The sequence below is a fragment of the Malus sylvestris genome, chromosome 2, assembly GCF_916048215.2.
Source record: "Malus sylvestris chromosome 2, drMalSylv7.2, whole genome shotgun sequence".
NCBI lineage: Eukaryota > Viridiplantae > Streptophyta > Magnoliopsida > Rosales > Rosaceae > Malus > Malus sylvestris.
The window spans coordinates 34105999-34133765 of NC_062261.1; the positions used below are offsets into that span (position 1 = coordinate 34105999).

Sequence of the window (27767 nt, forward strand, 5' to 3'; positions counted from 1 at the left end):
GCAAAAATTGGAGAATTGTAAACAACTCGATTTAATTTGCCCAAATTCTAGTAGTTGGATTTTGCTTATCAGTCTCATTAAGTCGTACTAGGTCTTTCATGTTAGCAGTCCATGAAGACTTTCTCCAACTCTGCTCGCAAGGAGTTGGAAGTCGTGCGTTGTATTGATTTCTTAGAAGTTTTAGAGCAAAATAGAGTATCAGTTAACTTTTGGTCTGCTGGTACTTTGTTGATATGTGAAATATAGAGGACTTGAACCGCGTATCAAACCTTCCCATACGATAAGAAAAAAAAAGGATTTTTTATTGGCTTTTAAGCCAAAATAATCACTGACATTAACATAATTTTTTTTTGCCTCTAAATTGTAAATTATTTTACTCTTTTAGTACAAAATCATTTTGATTATTCTACTAGACTAGATTCCATATAGCTCATCAATTGAAGTAAAGATTTGAAGCAACTCAGAAACAAGATATGCGTTCTCCATCAAGTAGAAACAAGGAAAACTAATGAAAGAAAGTTGAAAACTTTGAGTTTTAACCAAGATGACAAAAATGTGTTGTAAGTGAATAGTACCAAAATGACTTTTCATTTTCGTTAAAAGTAAACAATAGCGAAAATGTTTCGTTAAAACTTCCGAGAAACAAAGATAAACAACATCCATGTAGATTATAAGCAAACTGCAATGTTAATTAAGTAGGAACATATCATACACGGGAACACATCGAGGTACATGATAAACAAAATATGTTCTTGTTTAACCAGAAACCGATCATCCACACATGGATGACAACTAGATAGCAAACTAAATATTAAACTAGAAATTAACAGACCATTATTGTTCATAGTATGCATCACGCAATGCACATAAGTTAACCAGCATAAGTTATAACGCCATCCATGATCTTACCAACCACCTCTTTCGAATCCTTGAGCTTTTTGATGCTCTTGTTGAGCTTCTCACGCTTGACTGCAGTTGATGGAGATTCCTCCAGCATCTTTTCAATCCCACAGCCGTGATTAGGTCCGACTAGCTCTCCCACAATCTCCATCTCCATGTCCTTGTTCACAAGGTTAGCAACGTTCAACTGCAAATGCAAAGCCATACTGTCAACCAGCCTTCTCAGAACAACCTTCCAATAGGCAGTCATCCGGATTTTCAAGTCGTAAGCCTGAGATAGATCAACACGTTTATACTTCCTCAGGCCTTCAACTTCAACCTCCCCAATACCCCCTATAACTATCTTGGAAGGACGTTTCTCGTCGTTCAAACCGTCTAGGAAGGCATTCTGCTTGGTCATAAGCCTACTACATTCAGCTGCATATTCAGGATTACAAGTGTAATCAGTGTGTTTCTCCATTTCCACAATCTCCAAGATCCAGTTGATTGACTTTTCTTTCATCTTTGCTATGAGATTATGGCCAGCTCTTCTGGTGGCCAAATGGAGATGATAATAGTCTTGTGTATTATGCATTAGCACAGCAAGAACCACATCCTCAATATAACTCCACACCTGCTCAACAAACCTGATGGGTATATCTGAAATCCCTCTCACTTTTCCCTGCAAAATGGAAAGAAAAGCGTTGCGCGGAAGAAAATTAGGAAGAGTGATACCTTTAGCTTCCTCCAAAATCCTAATCTCCTCAGTCAAGAAATTAACGGTTGGGTCACTTTCATTGCACTTAAGAAGTTCATCCGAGTACTGATTGAGCATCTCAACCAGCCTAGCAGTGCAATGCATGCGCTTGTCACCCGGGTATTCGTCAAATTCTCCTCTCACAAGAATTTTCCTGAGGGATTCTTTGGATACTCCAATGATTTGCATGAAAGCAGTGATAGCCTCAGCATCGGAGGATAGACTCTTTGGCATTTTCTTGAGCTCTGAAATGCAAGAGTTGAGCTTGTCATTGATCTTCTTAACGATATCCGGCAAGTTCCTGGCTATGCTAGCAGCTTGAATTTGCACCAACTTGTCAGCCAAAACATGAATTCCCACCATAGACTTATCAATCTTTGAAAGAAGAGGATGAGTTCGAAACAGTTTGTCGGCATTTGCCCTTGCCTCCTCGTACGTTTCATCTCCGATCCGGTTCCGCACGCAGACATAACCTAGACCAATGTTGACATCATCAGCTGTAACCTTCTCAAGTAACCCTTCTGGTGCTTTATCAACCTTGGTGACTACAGCAAGAGTCCTCTCACCGGTTTTATCAGCAGTCTGTGACATCTGAATCGACTCACAAGTAGGAAAATCAACAGTAGCAGACAACACATTTAGTATGATGCACTCTTCTGGTTTTATATACTCCTTGATCATATTTTTAATTTGATCACAAATATCTTCAGGCTGGCCATTGATTGGAACCCTAGTGATTCCAGGGAGATCAACCATGGTCAAATCAGGCACGCCCTTCTTTTTCACAAGCAAAGTCAATGGGGTATCTGAAATACCCTTACCTTCACCAGCGATCAAATTAGTGGCATTGACAATGTCTTCAGAAATGTTGTCCTCGTCAGTGTGCTCCACTCTGCGATTGTACTGCAAGGAGAGCTCCGGTTCACGACTGGAATGGTGTTGAAGCCTCATTACGAGAGGCACCCTGGTGCAGATACCGTGTCCACGTGGCAGGCTGATGCCGGCGAGGGACTCGAGGACGCTAGATTTGCCGGACGACTGGTCTCCGACGACAACAATGGTGGGGAGCTGTATACCTTCCTCCATAACCATGAGGTTACGCAGCTTGTCAACTGCATCGAGCAGCGGACGGATTTTGTCGTTGTAGGATGACACGATAGGCGCGTCCTCAACGACGCTGAGCGGTACAGCATGTTCTGCTCCAACAACGAGTGCTGCTGATGAACCTTCATCTTTGAAAGTGGTTGTAGTTGATGAAGATGATGAGGTGGTGGTTTTTGAACCAAGTTTTGTTTGCTTCCTATTTCCTTCCATGTCCGATGATGGTATGAGGGTAAGAAAGAAAGAGTGGTTGTTGAGGAAGAGACAATGAAGAGTACTGTATATATAATGCAAACCAAAACTGGAGACAGGCTTGTGGTGAAAAAGATGAAGTCTATTTTATTCCTTCACATGCAAAACGCCAAACCTGTAGATTTCCAAGTATCTATATAAATGGTACATCACGTGTTTCTATATAAATTGTGGGTTATGTGTATTAAAATGTTAATAACTTAAAAATTAAAATTTTTCACCATTTGCATAAAAACACGTGGTATATCATCTGTATTCTGGTCATAACTAAAAATTTTCCGACAAACACAATGATTCGAAATTGCTTTTTTTTTTTTTTTAAGATCAACTATGTCGAAAAATCAAATATATTAAAAGGTAGCCCTTTATCTCATATTGTCAAAATTTTAATATTTAATTTAATAATATGGTTCCTTTATATGTTAATTAACAGTTAAATTACTACACAATTTTAAATTTAGTTGAGTTTCAACATATTGGATCTTTAAAACATGATTTAGAAAATAAACGTTTATTTTTATTGTATAATGCTGTAAGATGAGAATAGATTAAAAAAAAAATGCTGTAAGATGAGAAGAAAAACGGAGGAAATAAAAAAAAAAGTTCAAATAAGCATTTTGCTAAAAAATGTTTTGAATCTCCCATTTCTAATACCAAGCAAGTATCAAAGAGTGCAAGAATCTGGGGACAGGCTTGTGGTGAAAAGGGTAAAGTTAATTTATTCCGTCACATGCATAACCCCAAACCTCTGGATTTCCAAATATTTAGTTGAAGCGATAGAAGCAGACCCTTCGATAGCCAATTGTGCTGATGGGATGTCCACAGTACACAGTACACTAGATATTATCACAGTATTGGATGTGTCAAGAAATAAGAGGATGTTACTGATTTTCTAACTTTTTAGGCTTTTATTTTCAATTCCGGATTCTCGCCGAATTTTATTTTGAGAATTCTAGAAATTCGTAAATCGTATTTGGTAATTATATATCATACGGTTAGAAATTATTTAAAATATTTTTATTTAAAATAAAACACAAATGGTAACTGATAAAAACTGATCATACGATATTCAATGAACGAACACGAATCACAAATTATCAGAATTCTCATCAAAAGAATCCGAAAAGAATCATGTTGATTTATTTTCATTTTCAAATGTTATGATTCGAACGATGACTTTTTTAAAGATTAACTATGTCAAAAAATCAAACAATAAAATGAGAAAGATTATCTTGACAAAACAAAAATAAATGAGAAAGATTATTTAAAAAATAAACTGTTCTTATTATTATACAACGTTGCAAGATCAAAAGGAAAATTGAAAAAAAAATAAATATATATATTTTAATCCTTAAACAAGATGAAGTTTAGAAAAATGTTTTATACAAGATTAAAAATTGATTTTTAGTCTCTAGACTCTATTTAATGTCAGTATATGTATTTAATGTCTCTTTTTTATTTATAATTTTATGGTGTTCATAAATAAGATTTTAAGATTATATTATAAATTTTAATTCTCATTATAGTAAGTATATTATTGATAGGATTTTTACTACTCATGTGAACGGGCTTAAATTTCCTATTTTACTTGCAAGAATCACAAGGTTATTGTAGTATAAACGGATCTCGCAAGGTCGTCTCCACAGGGACTATTAAATCATTCGAAACTAATCAGATTCCATTTAATTACTGTAAAGTAGAAGTTTAGGTTATTGATTTTATAACCTAATTAAAATAAAAACGAAATTAATGAATTAAAATAAACAATCTGTAATATTAGAGCTAGAGAGAAGAAAACAGTTTTGGGAGAATAAAATTAAGAAAGCACTAAGGTTCCACCATCACCTAGCAATCCTATGAATTTTTACCAATTACTTATGATCTACACATGCCACTTTGAAGGTTAGATTTTCCTAATTCATATTCTACTTGGAACCTCCAACATAGAACGTATATCTAACATACAACCCGTCCGGATGTTCGGATCAAATCTGAACATGAAATACTCATTATGCTTTATGAAAATCCTTTGAAAAACCATGCAATCCTTAAGACGTGATATTCATCCTAAGTGAAATTACAATCATTAATCACAAGAAGCCAGAGTCAATTTCAGGGAACCTTCCGACTAAAATTGCATCAAATTATTTTTCTAAATATCCTAATGCTGATCAAGCATTAAGACAATTAGATAGTTTTTATCCCAGTGATTAACAATTCAAAGTATGCATGCAATCAATCATAAGCAATTAAATAAAAATCACATATTCATGCTAAGGCTCAAGGCTTCGCCCTAGCAAAAAAAAATTAGTTCCGCATATTCGTAATTGAAATCATAGAAAATATATTCAAGAAAAGGATCGAAAGTACCTCCAAGTAAAAAGTCTCCAAAACCCTAACAATTCTCTCTGTCTCCAAAATTGCATAAAAGAAGCGTAAAGAAAAATGGTAGACGGCCAAGCAATATATCTGCTAAGCCTCCACACAAACCCTAAAAACTAAAATTAATAATCCAATAAAATAGGAAACATAACCCTAAATTAAATGGTAAAATTTGCCTAAAATCTGAATAGCCACGTTTTGGACCCATAAGCTGCTCCAAAACTGGCCCAATATAGCTGGATTTAATGTTTAGAATATTCTGAACACTTTTCCAGAAGGCCACGAACCCATCCGAGGTCATCTTGGGCTCCAAAAACGCAATTTAAGCCCAAAAACGTCATTTTTCAGCACTGCGCACTGCTTCTTTATTTCATTGCCAGAAAATAACCGTTTGGTGGAAAAATCCCAAATTTTGATATGATCAAGCTAAGTGACTCACGAACGTCCTCCAACTGGAATTACTCCAAAATTCGTCCATTTGGTCCTGTTTTGCTTCAGAGGAAATCGAAAGTCCTATATTGAAAATACAATTCAAAGTATCAAAATTCTTCCAAAATATTAACCAAAATATACTAAGATTAGGGTAAAATATATAATATAAAATCTACTCATCAAAATACCCCCAAACTTAGCTTTTTGCTTGTCCTCAAGCAAAACAAGACTCAAACAAAAATAAAAACTTAACAAACTAGACAACTAGCTAAAATTAACTGACAAAAATTTGACCTTCAAAGTTGCAATCCATAGCAAATTTTAAAAACTAGAACATTTTTTCAAAAGTTCCAACCAATCCCACCACAGAGTCTAAACCATTTAGAATCAATTAGAAAAGAATTCACAAACTTCCTTTGATGTAAAGTGAACCACATAATTAAGGAGACTCGACTAAAACCCTTACCTCTCGTCCTTCTTTATTTCACACATACTAACTTTAAATATAACTATTTTTCTTTTTCTTTTTCTTTTCAATTTTTTTTCTGGCTTTTTTTTTTTTTTTTTCAGTAACAGTAGTGGTCGTGCAATGTCGGTTCACTTAAGCTTTCAATCCAATCCATGTAGCGAGCTTTAGGTCAATGATTCCCAAACCACTAGGGCTTTAGGGCACTAGGTGTAGAACACTCCTAAGGACTTATTAACCCGAGCTGAAAAGGCTACGAAACCAATTAACCACCCTGCCCCATGCCAAAATTCTACCGTTTGACGCGAGAATCACTGCTGATTAGGCAGGACTGGCCCGGTTACTAGGCAAAACCTCGAGTGAGACAATTATTACTTTTTTCACAATAATAACTGACTTTACTTAAAACAAAAATTAAAAATAAACTTAGACTAAAAGCAAGTGTTTCAATCTCACTCCCCACAAACCATGTTGGTGTGATGTGCAAAGTTCAAAGTATAATTCATGAATTAGTGTCTAAGTAACGATAAATAGCAAAGACTCTAATGTGGGATTAATCTTCACCATGTCCATTTGTTCTAACGTTTAAAATAATCTATGGATATTAACTTAACAAGAATGAAAATTTTAAACTGACACAATAATAAAAAAACTAAAATTTACTTTCCCACCCCCAAACTTATTTCACACTTTGTCCTCAAGGTGTGAAAAAAAAAATGTAGCAACAACCTTACAAAGAAAATTAAATATTACAAAGGACACTAACTAAACCTATGAATAATTAACAAAAAGAGGACAAAAACGGCATGACAAGGAACATAATAAAAAACATTAAAAAAAAATTTTGAAAAGAAAAAACCTAAGAGAAGTGGACTCCATTGTGGCATGCAATTTGAAAAGTGGCATGCTTTGAACAATAAGCCATGATGGAGGGCAGCCAATAAATTGTTTTTTTTTTAAATCTACACGGGCCACTTGCTGCTCGCAATGCCCTTTTGATATAAACATTGGATTCCCTTTAAAGAAAGGCATGCAGCTGGCATCAGTCGTCTGTCTCTGTCAGTCATCAAACACAGAGCCCAAACGGCTCTCTCCCCTCTCTTCAAACCGTGTCCTAGGGGGCATAAAAACTGAGGATGCACCCACGTGTCATGCATCAGGCAGAGGATCTCCATAGGATTCGAATGGAACGGTTAAGACCAACCTTACTTTTCTGAAGGCTTTGTAAACCGCAAGTCTCTCACATTTCAATAGACCGAAAGAAGTCTTTCATTTATCTAGGCCCACATTTCAATGCATCCTTATTATTCTCCATGACAGCCAATATATTGATTAAATTGGACATCGGCACCTGGAATTTAATAACCCCCAAGTTCCTTCATCTATCAATAAGATAGGATAGAGAAAATAACTACTTTAGACTACAATGCCCTGAGAGGTCAGCTCAATTCAGTTATGCTTTCTACAACTACTAAACTCAACTGGTGCCCATATAACTAACATACAGTTCTGTCAAGGTAAATCATACTGCCCACAATGAAAAGTAACAAGTATGTAAAATGGATCTAATGCAAACATTAGATCCACTGCTCAAGTCTTGTGAAACACAAGAAATCCAATCAAGACACAAACTGATAAACAATCTAAAGAATTAAAGCCTTAAATGGATGCATCATCTTGCAACAAAGCAAAAGTAAGAAATTGCAATCCCCAAAAGCAATTCAAGTCTTCAACAGATGAAGAGAAACTATTCAAAGAAGTTAGAGGTGATAATATGGAAAAAGCTCAAGAAATAACAATTAGAAGAAATATAAGTTGAAAAAACGTATTTCACCATTAGCTCTCCTCGAACTCCAGCTTCTTCAACAGCTTCCCTTGCGGCTGCCTCCTCAACAGTTTCATCATTCTCCCAGCCTCCCTGCATGTGAATAACATATTCTTAAATTAAATAGTAACTTATTATAAGTTCTCTACTTCCCACACACCCGAAGAAGCACATAATCACTTTAAGAGATAATTTAGCCTTCCAAATCAGAAGAGAGATGAAACAATGAAATAGATTGATTATGACATAGAATCGGCAAGAGAATGTCCCAGTTGACTCCAACTTCCACCTCCTACTGTCTGGTCTAGATGAGTGTAATATACCATTTTCTAAAAGTCCCTTCAACCAATTATCCACTACAACAAGAGAAATAAGTGATGCCTTGAGAATGTATTTCCTTGGGAGATGACTCTAGCCACTCACTATTTTGGACTTCCAGCCATTAACATAAATTGAATATTTTGTTTCTGATCATAGGCTCATAGCATTCCATGTGAAATCCCTTTCCAAAGGGAAACTCCAAAGTAGTTCCTTGTTTAGTTTAATCATATTTAAATTACCCACCAACAACAACAACAACAACAACAAAGCCTTTTCCCACTAAGTGGGGTCGGCTATATGAATCCTAGAACGCCATTGCGCTCGGTTTTGTGTCATGTCCTCCGTTAGATCCAAGTACTCTAAGCCTTTTCTTAGAGTCTCTTCCAAAGTTTTCCTAGGTCTTCCTCTACCCCTTCGGCCCTGAACCTCTGTCCCGTAGTCACATCTTCGAATCGGAGCGTCAGTCGGCCTTCTTTGCACATGTCCAAATCACCGGAACCGATTTTCTCTCATCTTTCCTTCAATTTCGGCTACTCCTACTTTACCTCGGATATCCTCATTCTCAATCTTATCCTTTCTCGTGTGCCCACACATCCCACGAAGCATCCTCATCTCCGCTACACCCATTTTGTGTACGTGTTGATGTTTCACCGCCCAACATTATGTGCCATACAACATCGCTAGCCTTATTGCCGTCCTATAAAATTTTCCCTTGAGCTTCAGTGGCCTACGACGGTCACACAACACGCCGGATGCACTCTTACACTTCATCCATCCAGCTCGTATTCTATGGTTGAGATCTCCATCTAATTCTCCGTTCTCTTGCAAGATAGATCCTAGGTAGCGAAAACGGTCGCTTTTGTGATCTTCGCTAGATTGCTCCGGTCATTAGTGTGGATAAATATATAAATGGATAGAGATAGGAAAGCAAACACAAGATGTACGTGGTTCACCCAGATTGGCTACGTCCACGGAATAGAAGAGTTCTCATTAATTGTGAAGGGTTTACACAAGTACATAGGTTCAAGCTCTCCTTTAGTGAGTACCAGTAAATGATTTAGTACAAATGACATTAGAGTACAAATGACATTAGGAAATATTGTGGGAGAATGATCTCGTAATCACGAAACTTCTAAGTATCGGAGTGTGGTATCATCTTGACTTGCCTTATCTGTCTCATAGGTAGATGTGGCAGCTTCTCTGGAAGTACTCTTCCTCCATCCAGGGGTGGTATCTTTAACTGGTGGAGATGCACAAGGTAATGTATCAATTTCACTTGAAGCTTACTTGTAGTTTCAGGCTTGGTCTAGCGCGATACAAACCATGTAGTAGGAGTCCCCCAAGTCGCCGAGCTAGGGGATCTGCTGAAAGAGGTGACAGACAAGGTAAGCAATCAGAGCTCCGGCTGATTGTTCACCTTCTCCCCATCTTGCAGCAGCATGAAGGATAAAGAGAAGAAAAATGAGAAGAGATGATATGGGATACTTTTGCTTTTGAAGAAGTAACTTTCCACAGGCTTATTCTTGAACTGAGCTGGAGGGTTTTCTGGTTTCCTCCAGAGTATAAGGCCGACTGAAGAATTTGAGGGTCAAAACAAGTCCATCAAATCTAGAGTACGTTCGACCCTGCTGATATGGGATACTTTTGCTTTTGACAGAGTAATGGATGTATCGGCACGTGTGCTGTTACGCTTGTCTCCACATGCTTCCTTGTATCCTTCGCACTTGCCCTATCTGTTCCTCAAGCAGATGCGGTATCTTCCCTGGAAACATAAGATGTTGAAGATGAGTACTCGAGAGCAATGCCAGGTAAGTAATCAGGTAAGGGGTTCCAGGCAGTCAGTTCCTGGCTGGGAGCTTGATTTCAAGTGCTGACTGATTGCTTTCTTTCTCCTTGTCTTGCAGGTAAAAACAAGGCCAAAGGAAAAGACAGGGAAAAAGCATGATATGGGATACTCTTGCTTTTAACCCTGATGATATGAGATATTCTTGCTCTAGTATAGCTTGTTTGCAGAGGTATTATCGGGGGAAAGAAAGCTGAATATTTCGAAAGGTTTCGTTGGGAGTGCCCTCTCAGATATGAGGAAGGGTTGAGCATTTTTGCAGGTCTGCCTGTCCGTTGGGGATGGAGGTCGACATATATAGGAGTCTCCCTAACAACAAGTAGTAATGTTATTCCTTTACCCTGCTTGGTCATAGCACGGTAGTGGGAGCTGCCAGCTTCACATGTTTTAACTCTGTCAGAGCACTTTGAAAAAGTGGTATGTGGTATCTGGCTCTCGAGATTCGAAGAACGATGCTTCTTCGATTTTTGAGAAAGCAATCATGCTGGGGGTCTGCCTCTCGAGATTCGGGGAGCAGTGTCTCTTTGATTTTTGAGAAAGTAATCATGTTGGGAGTCTGGCTTCGAGATTCGGAGGGCGGTGCCTCTTCGATTTTGGAGTAAGCAATCTTGTTGGGAATGTTTTCTCGGATGTGAGTAAAGGTTGGGCATGTTTGCTAGTCTACCTTGCCACGAAGCACGGAGGTTGACACACAGGGACTTTCCAATTATCCAGTAGTGGTACTGTTCCTTTACCCTTGTGGGTAATAATATGGTAGCTAGACCTTCAAAATTTATGTGTCTAAACTTTGTTAGTGCTGTTTCTTTGCTATTCTTTTACCTTTCTTGGTCAGAGCGATGTAATGGGAGCTGCAAGCTTCACGTGCTCAACTTTGGCAGAGACTTTGGCAAAGTTATATGTGGTACCCATGAGCTATTGTTGCGTGTGGGAAGTGGGTGATTGAACAGTAAGATTCATGTGTTTTCTACTTCACCAGAAGTTTTCGACAAAATGCCCATAATTTCCGCAAAGCTGAGTGTGCGTGTGACAGGTGCTGACAAGGCTAGAAAAGTAGGTGCCTCTTCAATTTCTGAGATTGGCCCTCGTGGTCTCTGAGCAGCCCAGCTTTTGAGAAAGCGAGCGCCTCTTTGATTGATTCGGAGAACGATGCCTCTTCGATTTTTGAGAAAGCAATCATGCTGGGGGTCTGGCTCTCGAGATTCGGGGAGCAATGTCTTTTCGATTTTTGAGAAAGTAATCATGTTGGGAGTCTGGCTCTCGAGATTCGGAAGGCGGTGCCTCTTCGATTTTGGAGCAAGCAATCTTGGTGAGAGTGTTTTCTCGAATGTGAGTAAAGGTTGGGCATGTTTGCTAGTCTACCTTACCACGAAGCACAGAGGTTGACACACAAGGACTTTCCAATTATCCAGCAATGGTACTGTTCCTTTACCCTCTCTTCGATTTTTGAGAAAGTAGTCATGTTGGGAGTCTGGCTCTCGAGATTCGGAGGACGGTGCCTCTTCGATTTTGGAGCAAGCAATCTTATTGGGAGTGTTTTCTCGAATGTGAGTAAAGGTTGGGCATGTTTACTAGTCTACCTTGTCACGAGGCACAGAGGTTGACACACAGGGACTTTCCAATTATCCAGCAGTGGTACTGTTCCTTTACCCTTGTGGGTAATAATATGATAGCTAGACCTTCAAAACTTATGGGTCTAAACTTTGTTAGTGCTGTTTCTTTGCTATTCTTTTACCCTTCTTGGTCAGAGCGATGTAGTGGGAGCTGCAAGCTTCACGTGCTCAACTTTGGCAGAGAACTTTGGCAAAGTTATCTGTGGTACCCATGAGCTATTGTTGCGTGTGGGAAGTGAGTGATTGGACAGTAAGATTCATGTGTTTTCTACTTCCCCATAAATCTTCGACAGAATACCCATAATTTCCGCAAAGCTGAGTGTGCGTGTGACAGGTGCTGACAAGGCTGGAAAAGTAGGTGCCTCTTCGATTTCTGAGATCGGCCCTCGTGGTCTCTGAGGAGCCCAGCTTTTGAGAAAGCGAGCGCCTCTTCGATTTCTGAGATCGGCTTTCGTGGTCTTTGAGCAGCCCAACTTTTGAGAAAGCAAACACCTCTTCGATTTATGAGATCAACCCTCGTGGTCTCTAAGCAGCCCAGCTTTTGAGAAAGCAAACACCTCTTCGATTTCTAAGCAGGCGCCTCTTCGATGTCTGAAGCTCCGTCGAGTGCAGCTTTTTATAGGGGCTGGCATTAAGTTCCAAAGCACACTTGAATCTCCACCAGTAGAAGCTCCATTCTTGCACTTCTAAGATCTTGATTTGTCCGACCTCTTCTCTCTTCAACACATTTGAAAATGTCTGGCCCCTCCGACCGTCGTTTTGACTTGAACCTTGTTGAAGAGGCAGCCCCGCCTTCTCCAGACAACATATGACGCCCATCCTTCGTTTCCCCTACTGGTCCTCTTACCGTTGGGGATTCCGTGATGAAGAATGATATGACCGCTGCGGTGGTGGCCAGGAACCTTCTCACTTCCAAAGATAACAGACTATTTTCCAAACGGTCTGATGAGTTAGCTGTTAAGGATTCGCTGGCTCTCAGTGTTCAGTGTGCAGGTTCTGTGTCTAATATGGCCCAACGCCTATTTGCTCGAACCCGCCAAGTTGAATCATTGGCGGCCGAAGTGATGAGTCTCAAACAGGAGATTAGAGGGCTCAAGCATGAGAATAAACAGTTGCACCGGCTCGCACATGACTATGCTACAAACATGAAGAGGAAGCTTGACCAGATGAAGGAAACTGATGGTCAGGTTTTACTTGATCATCAGAGATTTGTGGGTTTGTTCCAGAGGCATTTATTGCCTTCGTCTTCTGGGGCTGTACCGCGTAATGAAGCTCCAAATGATCAACCTCTGATGCCTCCTCCTTCTAGGGTTCTGTCCAGTACTGAGGCTCCGAATGATCCCCCTCCGATGCCTTCTCTTTCTGGGGCTCTACCGACTGCTGAGACTTCTCCTAAGCAACCTTTGTGAAGGCTCCATCTTGTTTGTTTATTTTGACTCATGTATATGTACATATTTGTAGCTTATCGGGGATATCAATAAATAAGCTTTCCTTCATTTCAACGTATTGTGTTAAATACACCAAAGTCTTCTTTGCTAAGTTCTTTGAATTTTCTTTTGTTGAAGCTTGTATGTTGAAGCTTTCTGAGTGGAGCATGTAGGTTGGGGTAGTGTTCCCTTAATTTTCCGAGTGAGGAAAACTTCTCGGTTGGAGACTTGGAAAATCCAAGTCACTGAGTGGGATCGGCTATATGAATCTTAGAACGCCATTGTGCTCGGTCCTGTGTCATGTCCTTCGTTAGATCCAAGTACTCTAAATCTTTTCTTAGAGTTTCTTCCAAAGTTTTTCTAGGTCTTCCTCTACCCCTTCGGCCCTGAACCTCTGTCTCATAGTCGCATCTTCTAATCGGAGCGTCAGTAGGCCTTCTTTGCACATGTCCAAACCACCGTAACCGATTTTCTCTCATCTTTCCCTCAATTTCGGCTACTCCTACTTTACCCCGGATATCCTCATTCCTAATCTTATCCTTTCTCGTGTGCCCACACATCCAACGAAGCATCCTCATCTCCGCTACACCCATTTTGTGTACGTGTTGATGCTTCACCGCCCAACATTCTGTGCCATACAACATCGCCGGCCTTATTGCCGTCCTATAAAATTTTCCCTTGAGCTTCAGTGGCATACGACGGTCACACAACACGCCAGATGCACTCTTCTACTTCATCCATCCAGCTTGTATTCTATGGTTGAGATCTCCATCTAATTCTCCGTTCTTTTGCAAGATAGATCCTAGGTAACGAAAACGGTCGCTCTTTGGTATTTCTTGATCTCCGATCCTCACCCCTAACTCGTTTTGGCCTCCATTTGCACTGAACTTGCACTCCATATATTCTGTCTTTGATCGGCTTAGGCGAAGACCTTTAGATTCCAACACTTCTCTCCAAAGGTTAAGCTTTGCATTTACCCCCTCCTGAGTTTCATCTATCAACACTATATCGTCTGCGAAAAGCATACACCAAGGAATATCATCTTGAATATGTCCTGTTAACTCATCCATTACCAACGCAAAAAGGTAAGGACTTAAGGATGAGCCTTGATGTAATCCTACAGTTATGGGAAAGCTTTCGGTTTGTCCTTCATGAGTTCTTACGGCAGTCTTTGCTCCTTCATACATATCCTTTATAGCTTGGATATATGCTACTCGTACTTCTTTCTTCTCTAAAATCCTCCAAAGAATGTCTTTTGGGACCCTATCATACGCTTTTTCCAAATCTATAAAGACCATGTGTAAATCCTTTTTCCCATCTCTCTTCGTAAGAGATATATTGCCTCCATGGTTGAGCGCCCTGGCATGAACCCGAATTGGTTGTCCGAAACCCGTGTCTCTTGCCTCAATCTATGCTCAATGACTCTCTCCCAGAGCTTCATTGTATGACTCATTAACTTAATACCCCTATAGTTCATGCAATTTTGTACGTCGCCCTTATTCTTGTAGATAGGCACCAAAGTGCTCGTTCGCCACTCATTTGGCATCTTCTTCGTTTTCAAAATCCTATTGAAAAGGTCAGTGAGCCATGTTATACCTGTCTTTCCCAAAACTTTCCACACTTCGATTGGTATATCGTCTGGGCCTATTGCTTTTCTATGCTTCATCTTCTTCAAAGCTACAACCACTTCTTCCTTCCGGATTCGACGATAAAAAGAGTAGTTTCTACACTCTTCTGAGTTACTCAACTCCCCTAAAGAAGCACTCCTTTCATGTCCTTCATTGAAAAGATTATGAAAATAACCTCTCCATCTGTCTTTAACCGCGTTCTCTGTAGCAAGAACCTTTCCATCCTCATCCTTGATGCACCTCACTTGGTTTAGGTCCCTTGTCTTCTTTTCCCTTGCTCTAGCTAGTTTATAGATATCCAACTCTCCTTCTTTGGTATCTAGTCGTTTATACATATCGTCGTAAGCCGCTAACTTAGCTTCTCTGACAGCTTTCTTCGCCTCTTGCTTCGCTTTTCTATACCTTTCACCATTTTCATCGGTCCTCTCCTTGTATAAGGCTTTACAACATTCCTTCTTAGCCTTCACCTTTGTTTGTACCTCCTCATTCCACCACCAAGATTCCTTTTGGTGTGGGGCAAAGCCCTTGGACTCTCCTAATACCTCTTTTGCTACTTTTCGGATACAACTAGCCATGGAGTCCCACATTTGGCTAGCTTCCCCCTCTCTATCCCACACACATTGGGTGATTACCTTCTCTTTGAAAATGGCTTGTTTTTCTTCTTTTAGATTCCACCATCTAGTCCTTGGGCACTTCCAAGTCTTGTTCTTTTGTCTCACTATTTTGATATGTACATCCATCACCAACAAGCGATGTTGATTAGCCACGCTCTCTCCTGGTATAACTTTGCAATCCTTACAAGTTATACGATCCCCTTTCCTCATTAGAAGAAAATCTATTTGTGTTTTTGACGACCCACTCTTGTAGGTGATTACATGTTCTTCTCTCTTCTTAAAGAAGGTGTTGGCTAAGAAGAGATCATATGCCATTGCAAAATCCAAGATAGCTTCCCCATCCTCGTTTCTCTCCCCAAAACCATGGCCACCATGAAAACCTCCATAGTTGCCTGTCTCCCTGCCCACGTGTCCATTTAAATCTCCTCCTATAAATAACTTCTCCGTCTGAGCAATTCCTTGCACCAAGTCTCCAAGGTCTTCCCAAAATTTCTCCTTCGAACTCGTATCCAACCCTACTTGAGGTGCGTACGCACTAATCACATTGATAAGTTCTTGTCCTATTACAATCTTGATTGCTATGATTCTATCTCCTACCCTCTTGACATCTACAACATCTTGTGTATGCATACTTAGTTTAATCATATTTAAATTACCCACCACTAGTGTAAAACTCACTAGTTTTGTATGCACACTTTCTTTGGATATCATAAATAAAAAGAGCAAAAAACAGAGGAAGCCAAAGCACATGAGATTGTAATGCATAACCCTATAAGTATGTACAACATAAATATTTTACAAGTCAACAAAGAAGTCACCACATTTAACTCATCAAACAAAAAGTTACATCACTAAAACAATATCTTTTATGAACTCAACTATTAATTGGCGATTATAAGGAACCAGTTTACTCTATTTTTCATCATGAAAGAAAATCATGCTGAGAAACAAACTAAAGCAGAAGGAAAAAAAAAGTCTGACAGTGTTAATATTAGTTCAAATGCTAAGAAGGCACGGAGCAACAGAAATAAATGGGACGGAAAGGAAGGCATAGAGAATAAAATAGGCAGAGGGAGTGGGGATGGCAGTAAGAAAAAGAATAAAAAGAAACGGCACAAAGGGCAGACAAGGGAGCAGAAATAATGGACTGATGGAGGAATAATCAAAGGAAAAGAAGAAGGGAGTGCGGCACAGCAAAAAGAAAAGAAATAAAACAGAGGGAGTGGTTCGAAAGACACGGGCAGACAAAATGGAGTGGAAGGAAAAGAAAAGAAAAAAAATATAAGAAAAGGATGAGGAAAGAGAGAGGGACACGGCATAAACAAAGAAGAGAGGATGGCATACTGACGGAAGGCAGAGCACGTACTGTGCAGAGAAATAAAATAAAAGAGGGAGGACAGGAGCAGAAAAACATATATAGACACGGGGAGAGAGAGAGACGTAGCAGGGAAAAGGGATAAAACAGGAGCAGGGGCGCGCGCAGAAAAAGGAAGAAAATACAGAAAATAAAGAGAGGGCGACAGAAGAGAAGGGGAGAGACTAAGAGAAACGAGGGAAAGAAAAAAAAAATAAAAGAAATAAGAAAGCAGAGGGCAGCAGAGAGAGAGTCAGACGTGAGAAGAAGTAAGCACAGAGACACAGCGACAGACGAGGGCAGGCACGGCAGGAGAGGCAGAAGGAGAAAAGAAGATGCTTCACTCCATTTTTCTTGGTTTTATCTTCTCAAACTCATGTTTAACTTTTGGTTTAATTTGAGAATAATGTGTAAATAATTTTTAGTAGTTAGGAGCTGTTTTGAAGCCCCGAATATGATTGTAAGTTTGTTGTGATATTTTGTTTGAATGACTTTTATGAAAGGATGAAAATTGTTTTACTACTTATGTCATTGATAAATTCTTTATGTGTTTCTATGGATGCATACATAGTGAGCATATCTAGGATTTTAATGCTATGAATATATGTATGTCTGCCCTTGTTGAATGAGGATCTACATATGTTCTAGAGTAGCACTTGTTAATTGTGGTTAACATGTGAACCGATTTCTAGAATAAGTAAGACAACGCCAGTACTTACCATGCCTTGTGATGACTCAAACTCTTTTCGTTCTTAATGATTTCTACTTGTTAAATCTATGAACACGCCATTCTAGATTGCATGCTAGGGACTACGTTAAGTTGAAAACGCCATTCTCTTAACATACTACGTAAGAAAGAGTAATAGGTTGTGTTCTAACATTGAGCCAACTTGAGCATCTTCATCCGGAAATAAAAGGAATTTGAATGAAACATAACATGTTTGCATGATTATTTGGTGGTGGATAACAATTCCCCTAACTCGTTTTTCTCAAACTTGTGATCTACTCAAAATCTGTTTCTGTACTGCTTTTGTACGATTTAATTTAAATAGCAAATCAACTCCAAAAATTCCAAAAATTTGTGTGAGCATAGCTTGGTGTGTCTAGTTTATGTGTATAAAATTTCGTTGCATTTGGATAAGTTTAAGTTAGTCTAATAATTATTGTTCGGTGGCTGGTCAGTGGAGACAGCCACCCCGTTTTTGTGACATTTTAAGTATTTGGATAAAACAATCTTCTGAGGGAAAGACCCTTATTTTCATATACTACAATTGACAAATCTTAGTGTTAATAAGGAAAATTAATAGGATTATTGTGGGCTACTTTGTGGTGCGTTATAATTACTACCACTAGGTCCTAAGTTGGGAATGTAGACACAAACAATGAAACAACATAAGTTCCTTTCCAATTTTTGTTCCCTCAACTCCTTAGCTTATCCTTGCCCAAATGATTGCATCAATGAAAACATTCCCAAATAATATCACCAAGATATTTAATAAAGTCCCAAAAATTTACAAATTTGAGGAAGTATAACCACGCCATATCTGCCACTTTCATATGTGATCCAACAAAATTTCTCATGAATAACTTACAGATGAAACTCAGGTAAGTCAATACAAGGTCATTGTTTGTCCTAATAAACCCACATTCTCTGCCTGCCTTATATAATAAACATGAATATATACACACACAATCAATAAACAAAAGAAACCATTAATCCGACCCTGCTTAAAGATCCAAATGGTTGCCATCAACCAGTCAAAATCCAAAATACCACTTCACAAGAAAAATCCACCAACTTTGGAGACACATTGGTCCACCTCCACCACTAGAACACCACATAAACAAACAACATCAACATCAATCCAAATCAAACATATACAAACGAATATATACACACACATATAAAGACAACCCTATATGTTTGTATTTATAAAGCAATATATGTACAGAGAAGAAATTTAAATACCCGGCAACAAGGCGACAACCGGCCTCGTAGCGTTGCTGATGCCGACCCGTACGGGCCACTATATCACACATACTAAGCGCCCAAACCAAAAAAAAACTCAATCCTTTTTCTCTTCTTTTTTGAAAATCTTCAACAATTTCTCTCCTCCTCTTCCGCCATTGAAATCGTTCTGGTTCTTTAATTTGGTTTTTTACGCGATGTCACAATGCTCACGCCCGCACCGGATAAATCTCCCAGCACTGGTTCTCTGGGCTTCGACGGCGGCAACCGGCGCTCCCTCGCATCATCCAATGGCTGTAGATTTCAGATTTCGTTCTGTTTTTGTTTTAGGGTTTGGTTGCAGAGAGAAAGAGAGGGAAAAATGAGGGCTGGGTTAGGGGGGAGAGAGAGAGAGAGAATAAAAGGAAAAAATAAATAAATAAAAGCGGTTAGACCGGATCGAATCGGACGGTGATGGTGGTCAAAGTCACGTGGTCGATAGATCAAATGGGCCCCACTATTGGAGAACAACTGGGGTACTGTTTGATACGTGGAACGGGACGGAACGGAGTTGGACGAGACGTTTCATCCCACATTTAGTGTGCCTAAAACGGATGGAACGTGCTGTTCCATGGGACAAGTTTTGGGTGAATTTTCGTTCTACCTCACCTTCTGGAACGAGTCGTCCCGCATCCGTGGAACACAAAATTATAACATTTCCGTCTCCTTCTTCTTCCTCTTTGTTTCCATCTGCGCACATCTTTGCTCCCTCTCCATTCCATCTCATCTTGTCTCGTCCCGTCTGCATATCAAACAATACCTATATACACACAATTGGGATCTGGTGGTTTTTGGATCATGTTGACGGAATGGATAAATTTTTCATTTTGATGGGACATGGGTAGTACATCACATATTTTTATGTAAATAGTGAAAATTTTTATTTTTTAAGTTATTAACTTTTTAACACAAATCCTACTATTTGTATAGTGACATGTGACGTATGCAGATCACACTGAAATATCTCTCGACGGAATGGACTTCCTTGGTGTCGTACTTCCACGTGGCGTGTTGTGGAATATTAGCTGGCATTCGGTTATGGTATTGGTTACCGGGGGGTTGTCAATTTGGCACATAGTGGTTGGGCGTTACAGTGAATTAGTTAATCGTTGGAAGAAGAGTCAGCGGATTAATGGTTTTAGCTTTAAGGGAACGTTAACTCATTGAAAATCTCCATCTCTATTTCATGATTCACAAGGTTTGCAACATTCAACTGCAAATGCAGAGCCATGGAATCAACCAACCTTCTCAAAACAACATTCCAATACGCAGCTATCCGCATGTTTATGCTTCCTTAGACTTTCAACTTCAACCCTCCCAATACCACCAACAACTATCTTAGAGGACGTTTCTCGTTGTCCAAGATTCTTTCTATGAAGGCATTCTGCTTGGTCATGAGTCTATTCCATTCGGATGCATATTCAGGATCACAAGTGTAATCTGTATGTTTCTCCATTTCCACAATCTCCAAGATCCAGTTCAATGACATTTCTTTCATTTTTGCTATGAGATTATGGCCAGCTCTTCGGGTGGCCAACTGAAGATGATAGTAGTCTTGCGTGTTACGCATTAGCACAGATAGAACCACATCCTCAATATAACTCCACAACTGCAACAAACCTGATGGGTATATCTGAAATCCCTCTCACTTTTCCCTGCAAAATGAAAAGAAAAGCGTTGTGCGGTAGAAAATTGGGAAGAGCAATACCTTTAGCTTCCTCCAAAATCCTCATCTCCTCTATTAAGAAATTAACTTTCTGGTCACTTTCGTTGCACACTTATGAAGTTCATCTGAGTACTGATTGAGGATCTCGACCAGCCTAGCAGTGCAATGCATGTGCTTTTCATCAGGGTTCTAGTCAAATTCTCCTCTAACAAGAATTTTCCTGTGGGATTCTTTAGATAATCCAATAATGTGCATCAAAACTGTCGTAGCCTCACCAACGGAGGACAAACACTTTGGCATTTTGTTAAGCTCTGAAAGGTAAGAATTCAGCTTGTCATCAATCTTCTTAACAATATCCTGGAAATTCTTGGATATGCTCACTGTTCTAAAAATCCCCGTCTAGCATCGCCGCGCTAGGTAGTTGACCATCATCCCGATTAATGTCTAGGCGTTTGAAAATTAAAAAAGAGCTCCTAGACCTGCTAAGGCCCTCCTAGACCGTCTAGGCACGCCTAGCCCATCCAGACCCACCTAAGCACCCTCTTAGGTTGCAACTCATTTAAACAGAAAATAGATAGCTCTCATGCGGATACAAGCAACCTTGGGTTACTGATACTGACAAGAAAAAGAAAAGAACTAGGGTTTCTGTTTGAGTTTGTTTTCCTCCACCCATTTCTGATGAAAAGCAGGAGTTGCGAAGAGTAAAAGATGAGGGATGATGATAAATTGATATTACAATACGTTGGCAAATATAGCACTCTTTCGGACTTCCACCATTAACCACACTTTGTTAATTGAAATGAAACCAGGAGTCACCTCAAAAATAAATACGATACACATCTTTCTAGCAATGTAATTGATATTGGATGTGCTTAATTACTCCAGGAGAAATAATTCAGAATTGTATTTTTTTTTTTATTGAATTCAAAATTGTATTTACTTTGTACTGTTGTACTGGCACTTAGGATCAAATAATCTTTTTCCTTGAAGCACCAGAACTTATATTTGAGATGTAAAAACCATATTCACAAATTTTCGGTGCATTATTCATGATTAATTTACAGGGAAGCAATTGTTTAATAAAATCAAAGTAATTTTGAAATGAAATCAAGTAAGGTTTTATGGGCCAAGAAATCCATTTCTGATCTTTAGACTTACCAAACATGAAAAACTTTCCAAACTCTCTTTTCCACACACTAACATAGGCTAAAAAGACATTGACTTGCAAGTTAAGTCAATAATCTAAAACATTTGTATAAAAATAATTTTTGTAAATAATGTAACAAATACAGGTCCTAAACCCTTTTTTGGGCCGAGAATAATTTTTTTGTGTCGAGAATAAACTTGCATGATCTATATTGTTAGAGTATCTATTTCCCATCAGAGAAATAAGAGACCTTGCATGTACTTATAAATAATTAGGTTACTCCTTATTAGGGATGGGCAACGGTTGTGGCAGACGGGTAACCGCGGTTATTTACCCATAACCGTTTATGTTCATACCCACATAACTGTTTACCCGTTGGGTAATTGCCTAAACAGTTATACTCATACCCATAACCGTTTATAAACGGTTAACCATACTCATAACCGCATACTCATTTAACTGTAACCGTTTAATACATGTTTACCCATTTACCCTTTTTAACCAGTTTATTTTTTATTTTTTTACCATTACCCATTTTTCACTCGTCTACATGTTTTTTAACAACTTGTAAATAAATAAAAAATTGTCGTAATTTTTTTTTTGACAATTAAACACCGTTATAATTCATCATACATTTCCGTATTTTAATTTTTTTTAAGTCCTTATATCATTCCAATAATTGAAATAAAGTTTACGGACGATATTTTTAATTGTTATCAATGAAGGTAATATAATATTTGTTAAGTATTCTTGGATTACGAAAACTGTTTAGAAGATAGTATTTTTGGGTTATTTAACCCATAATGTAAAGTATTAACATAATATATATATATATATATATATATATATATATATAATATGAGCTACATTATATTATAATTAGATATATAAATCATGCACTATAGTTAATAGCATTGATCTAAATTTTGTCCGATAGAGAACATGGTTAGGAGAAGGATTACACTTGTTGATCATGAATCATGTCTTTTCGGCAACAATCAAAAGATGCAACATTCAAATCGAAGAGATGTGATTGTTGGGTTAATAACACAACTCCCCATCCCTTGTCAAACAGCTGCACACACACATATATATATTATTTTATTTTTAAAATATTCAACATTACATATATAAAATAAATGGGTAAACGGTTATCTATTTATAACCGCGGTTAAGTCCCATAACCACCCATTTAAATTTCACTGGTAAACGGTTATACCCATAACCGTTTATTTATCTAAATGGTTACCTATAATTGTAACCGTGAAATTTAAATGGGCGGGTAACCGCGGGTATTTTGTCCATCCTTACTCCTTATATTGTCAATTGATTTTATGATAGAATTTCAATTTCTTTATAGTATTAAAGTAGGTTGTCCCTCGTCACTTCACTCAATTTATTTTGTCCACCTATTTGGCTTGAAAGTTTGCTCTCGCCCCGGGGGAGGGGGGTGGGTGGGTGGGTGCTGGAGTATCCGTCCAACATCGGGGAAATAAGTAACATTGCATGTACGTATAAGTATTGGGCTACTCCTATATTATCAATCGGTTTTAAGAGGAACTAATATAAATGGCTTTAAGATTTTAAATCTTAACCAAAAACATGCAAACAACTTTATTTAATAGTTAGGACAAAACAACCTAATAAAATTGGCCCAAGCAAGTACCCTAGTGAGTTTCCAAATTTACCCTTGACAACAGGCCTTAGCCCGTTTAATCTATCTCTCATCTTTCTCGATCTCTCCGCCTAAATTCTATTTTCATTTTTGTTTATTCAATTCCAATTCTGCGTTGAATTCGACGAAGGTATCGCAACACAAAACTTTTTAACCCGCAACTAGATGATATCCTTAACCAAATGTCACCACCGAAAGAGAAACACTAGATCTAAATTACCATCACATGCTCCTGCAAGTAAGAACAAACGAAACAAACGAGAAGCGAATGCGGCTAAAGGGGGCATCTAAGACACCCTTGCTTTCGGCAAAACCACAACTCGCTTGACCCCGATATTCTGGTAAGCCAGTCGAGTGAGGATCAGTCAGGATCGTATTTGGATATGACGACCAGATCCGGATTGCCGCTCCTAGTGTTGTGCACACGTTGTGGAAGGGGTTTTCTATGTGAAAAAGGTGTCAACGAGGAAGATGGAAGAAAAAGAGTGTTGGCGGTTGAAGATGGTGGGTTGCAGGATGGAGGTTAGGTATTGCTGAAGACAAAATACGATTATAAATAGTGCCGTTTTCTGGGATTTTTTAGGCTTGGGGCAACGCCAAAAATATGTCCTAGCTTTATATAAGAAAATTATTTGTTTTCACATGTAAGATTTTGATAAAATTATACTTAGAAAAGTACTTCAAATAATAATTTTACAAACATGGAAAAACTAATTTGTTTTGTACCGAAAGAATGAAATAAAAAAATCCAGGCTTACAAGTAGATAGATGATGAGTTTTGTTTTCCTTTTATCTAAACTTTTAAAGTATTTTTGTATAAATCGTGATGTGTTTTTTTTTATTTACTAACCTTGTCAATATGAGATCCAAAAATAATGATGTTTTTGAGTCTTTAATTGATATGTATAATTAATGAATGAGCACTAAATTAAACTTGTTAATGACACGTCATATGATTTGTAAATTTTGTCTAAATATTGGGTTTACGCATTACTCTTTGTTGAATGTTAGACTTGAATTAGAACGAATGTCATGTATATAACATTTCGAACTCATGACCTCTCATTAATTTTAATCAACAAAAACCTTTTATTCTTATTAAACTTCTTGATCATTTAGCTAAATTTTGTAAATTTAAATAAACTCTCATGAAAATAAATTTGTAAAGGTTAGAAAAGTAAAAAATAAATATAATGTTTTGAATCCAAGACCTTCTCGTTAATTTTTAAACAACATAAACCACAAATTGCAAAAATGGGAGAATTGTAAACAACTTGATTTAATTTGCCCAAATTCTAGTAGTTGGATTTTGCTTATCAGTCTCATTAAGTCGTACTAGATCTTTCATGTTAGCGGTCCATGAAGACTTCCTCCAACTCTGCTCGCAAGGAGTTGGAAGTCGTGCGTTGTATTGATTTCTTAGAAGTTTTAGAGCAAAATAGAGTATCAACTAACTTCTGGTCTACTGGTACTTTGTTGATATGTGAAATATAGAGGACTTGAACCGCGTATCAAACCTTCCCATACGATAAGAAAAAAAAAGGATTTTTTATTGGCTTTTAAGCCAAAATAATCACTGACATTAACATAATTTTTTTTTGTCTCTAAATTTAAATTATTTTACTCTTTCAGTACAAAATCATTTTGGTTATTCTGCTATACTAGATTCCATATAGCTCATCAATTGAAGTAAAGATTTGAAGCAACTCAGAAACAAGATATGCGTTCTCCATCAAGTAGAAAAACTAATGAAAGAAGGTTGAAAACTTTAAGGTTTTAACTAAGAGGACAAAAATATGTTGTAAGTGAATAGTACCTAAATAACTTTTTAAAGTAAAAATATCATTTTCGTTAAAAATAAACATTACCGCAAAAGTTTCGTTAAAACTTCCGAGAAACAAAGATAAACATCCATGTAGATTATAAGCAAACTGCACTGTTAATTAAGTAGGAACATATCATACACGGGAACACATCGAGGTAAACAGGAACACATCGAGGTACATGATAAACAAAATATGTTCTTGTTTAAGTAGAAACCGATCATCCACACATGGATGACAACTAGATAGCAAACTAGATATTAAACTGGAAATTAACAGACCATTATTGTTCATAGTATGCATCACGCAATGCACATAAGTTAACCAGCATAAGTTATAACGCCATCCATGATCTTACCAACCACCTCTTTCGAATCCTTGAGCTTTTTGATGCTCTTGTTGAGCTTCTCACGCTTGACTGCAGTTGATGGAGATTCCTCCAGCATCTTTTCAATCCCACAGCCGTGATTAGGTCCGACTAGCTCTCCCACAATCTCCATCTCCATGTCCTTGTTCACAAGGTTAGCAACGTTCAACTGCAAATGCAAAGCCATACTGTCAACCAGCCTTTTCAGAACAACCTTCCAATAGGCAGTCATCCGCATTTTCAAGTCGTAAGCCTGAGATAGATCAACACGTTTATACTTCCTCAGGCCTTCAACTTCAACCTCCCCAATACCCTCTATAACTATCTTGGAAGGACGTTTCTCGTCGTTCAAACCGTCTAGGAAGGCATTCTGCTTGGTCATAAGCCTACTACATTCAGCTGCATATTCAGGATTACAAGTGTAATCAGTGTGTTTCTCCATTTCCACAATCTCCAAGATCCAGTGGATTGACTTTTCTTTCATCTTTGCTATGAGATTATGGCCAGCTCTTCTGGTGGCCAAATGGAGATGATAATAGTCTTGTGTATTATGCATTAGCACAGCAAGAACCACATCCTCAATATAACTCCACACCTGCTCAACAAACCTGATGGGTATATCTGAAATCCCTCTCACTTTTCCCTGCAAAATGGAAAGAAAAGCGTTGCGCGGAAGAAAATTAGGAAGAGTGATACCTTTAGCTTCCTCCAAAATCCTAATCTCCTCAGTCAAGAAATTAACTGTTGGGTCACTTTCATTGCACTTAAGAAGTTCATCCGAGTACTGATTGAGCATCTCAACCAGCCTAGCGGTGCAATGCATGCGCTTGTCACCCGGGTATTCGTCAAATTCTCCTCTAACAAGAATTTTCCTGAGGGATTCTTTGGATACTCCAATGATTTGCATGAAAGCAGTGATAGCCTCAGCATCGGAGGATAGACTCTTTGGCATTTTCTTGAGCTCTGAAATGCAAGAGTTGAGCTTGTCATTGATCTTCTTAACGATATCCGGCAAGTTCCTGGCTATGCTAGCAGCTTGAATTTGCACCAACTTGTCAGCCAAAACATGAATTCCCACCATAGACTTATCAATCTTTGAAAGAAGAGGATGAGTTCGAAACAGTTTGTCGGCATTTGCCCTTGCCTCCTCGTACGTTTCATCTCCGATCCGGTTCCGCATGCAGACATAACCTAGACCAATGTTGACATCATCAGCCGTAACCTTCTCGAGTAGCCCTTCTGGTGCTTTATCAACCTTGGTGACCACAGCAAGAGTCCTCTCACCGGTTTTATCAGCAGTCTGTGACATCTGAATCGACTCACAAGTAGGAAAATCAACAGTAGCAGACAACACATTTAGTATGATGCACTCCTCTGGTTTTATATACGCCTTGATCATATTTTTAATTTGATCACAAATATCCTCGGGCTGGCCATTGATTGGAACCCTAGTGATTCCAGGGAGATCAACCATGGTCAAATCAGGCACGCCTTTCTTTTTCACAAGCAAAGTCAATGGGGTATCTGAAATACCCTTACCTTCACCAGCAATCAAATTAGTAGCATTGACAATGTCTTCAGAAATGTTGTCCTCGTCAGTGTGCTCCACTCTGCCATTGTACTGCAAGGAGAGCTCCGGTTCACGACTGGAATGGTGTTGAAGCCTCATTACGAGAGGCACCCTGGTGCAGATACCGTGTCCACGTGGCAGGCTGATGCCGGCGAGGGACTCGAGGACGCTAGATTTGCCGGACGACTGGTCTCCGACGACAACAATGGTGGGGAGCTGTATACCTTCCTCCATAACCATGAGGTTACGCAGCTTGTCAACTGCATCGAGCAGCGGACGGATTTTGTCGTTGTAGGATGACACGATAGGCGCGTCCTCAAAGACGCTGAGCGGTACAGCATGTTCTGCTCCAACAACGAGTGCTGCTGATGAACCTTCATCTTTGAAAGTGGTTGTGGTTGATGAAGATGATGAGGTGGTGGTTTTTGAACCAAGTTTTGTTTGCTTCCTATTTCCTTCCATGTCCGATGATGGTATGAGGGTAAGAAAGAAAGAGTGGTTGTTGAGGAAGAGACAATGAAGAGTACTGTATATATAATGCAAACCAAAACTGGAGACAGGCTTGTGGTGAAAAAGATGAAGTCTATTTTATTCCTTCACATGCAAAACGCCAAACCTGT

General features: G+C 38.7%; 2 protein-coding genes across 4 annotated transcripts in view; both read right to left on the reverse strand.

Annotated features, from left to right (window-relative positions):
• LOC126589274 (nudix hydrolase 16, mitochondrial-like) overlaps positions 1–19035 on the reverse strand; it is a 32824-nt gene extending 13789 nt beyond the window's left edge. Inside the window, exon 1 of the mRNA XM_050254536.1 lies at positions 19027–19035. The gene's annotated coding sequence lies outside the window, so the exon portion shown is untranslated. The remainder of the gene's footprint in view (positions 1–19026) is intronic.
• On the reverse strand, positions 650–27754 carry LOC126589253 (dynamin-related protein 4C-like). Of its 3 annotated transcripts, none has more exons than XM_050254512.1 (2): positions 26833–27754; positions 650–2173 (listed from the first exon to the last, which is right to left on the reverse strand). In XM_050254512.1, the coding sequence occupies exons 1-2, from the start codon at positions 27607–27609 to the stop codon at positions 872–874; spliced, it is 2079 nt and encodes a 692-aa protein (XP_050110469.1). In that variant the 5' UTR covers positions 27610–27754; the 3' UTR covers positions 650–871. The 3 variants fall into 3 exon arrangements, with proteins under 3 accessions (XP_050110469.1, XP_050110462.1, XP_050110451.1); XM_050254505.1 differs by having other exon boundaries at positions 650–2457; positions 27117–27753; XM_050254494.1 differs by having other exon boundaries at positions 650–2862; positions 27522–27751.
• Positions 27755–27767: the final 13 nt, after the last annotated feature.

What these genes read in the sequence shown, in the direction of transcription:
- LOC126589253 (XM_050254512.1), bottom strand. Translation starts at nt 27,609, where the DNA reads ATGGAAGGAAATAGGAAGCAAACAAAACTTGGTTCAAAAACCACCACC. An exon ending in CTCTTGCTGTGGTCACCAAG is followed by an intron (nt 2,174 to 26,832) that starts GTTGATAAAGCA and finishes GTAGTCACCAAG; the next exon opens with GTTGATAAAGCACCAGAAGG.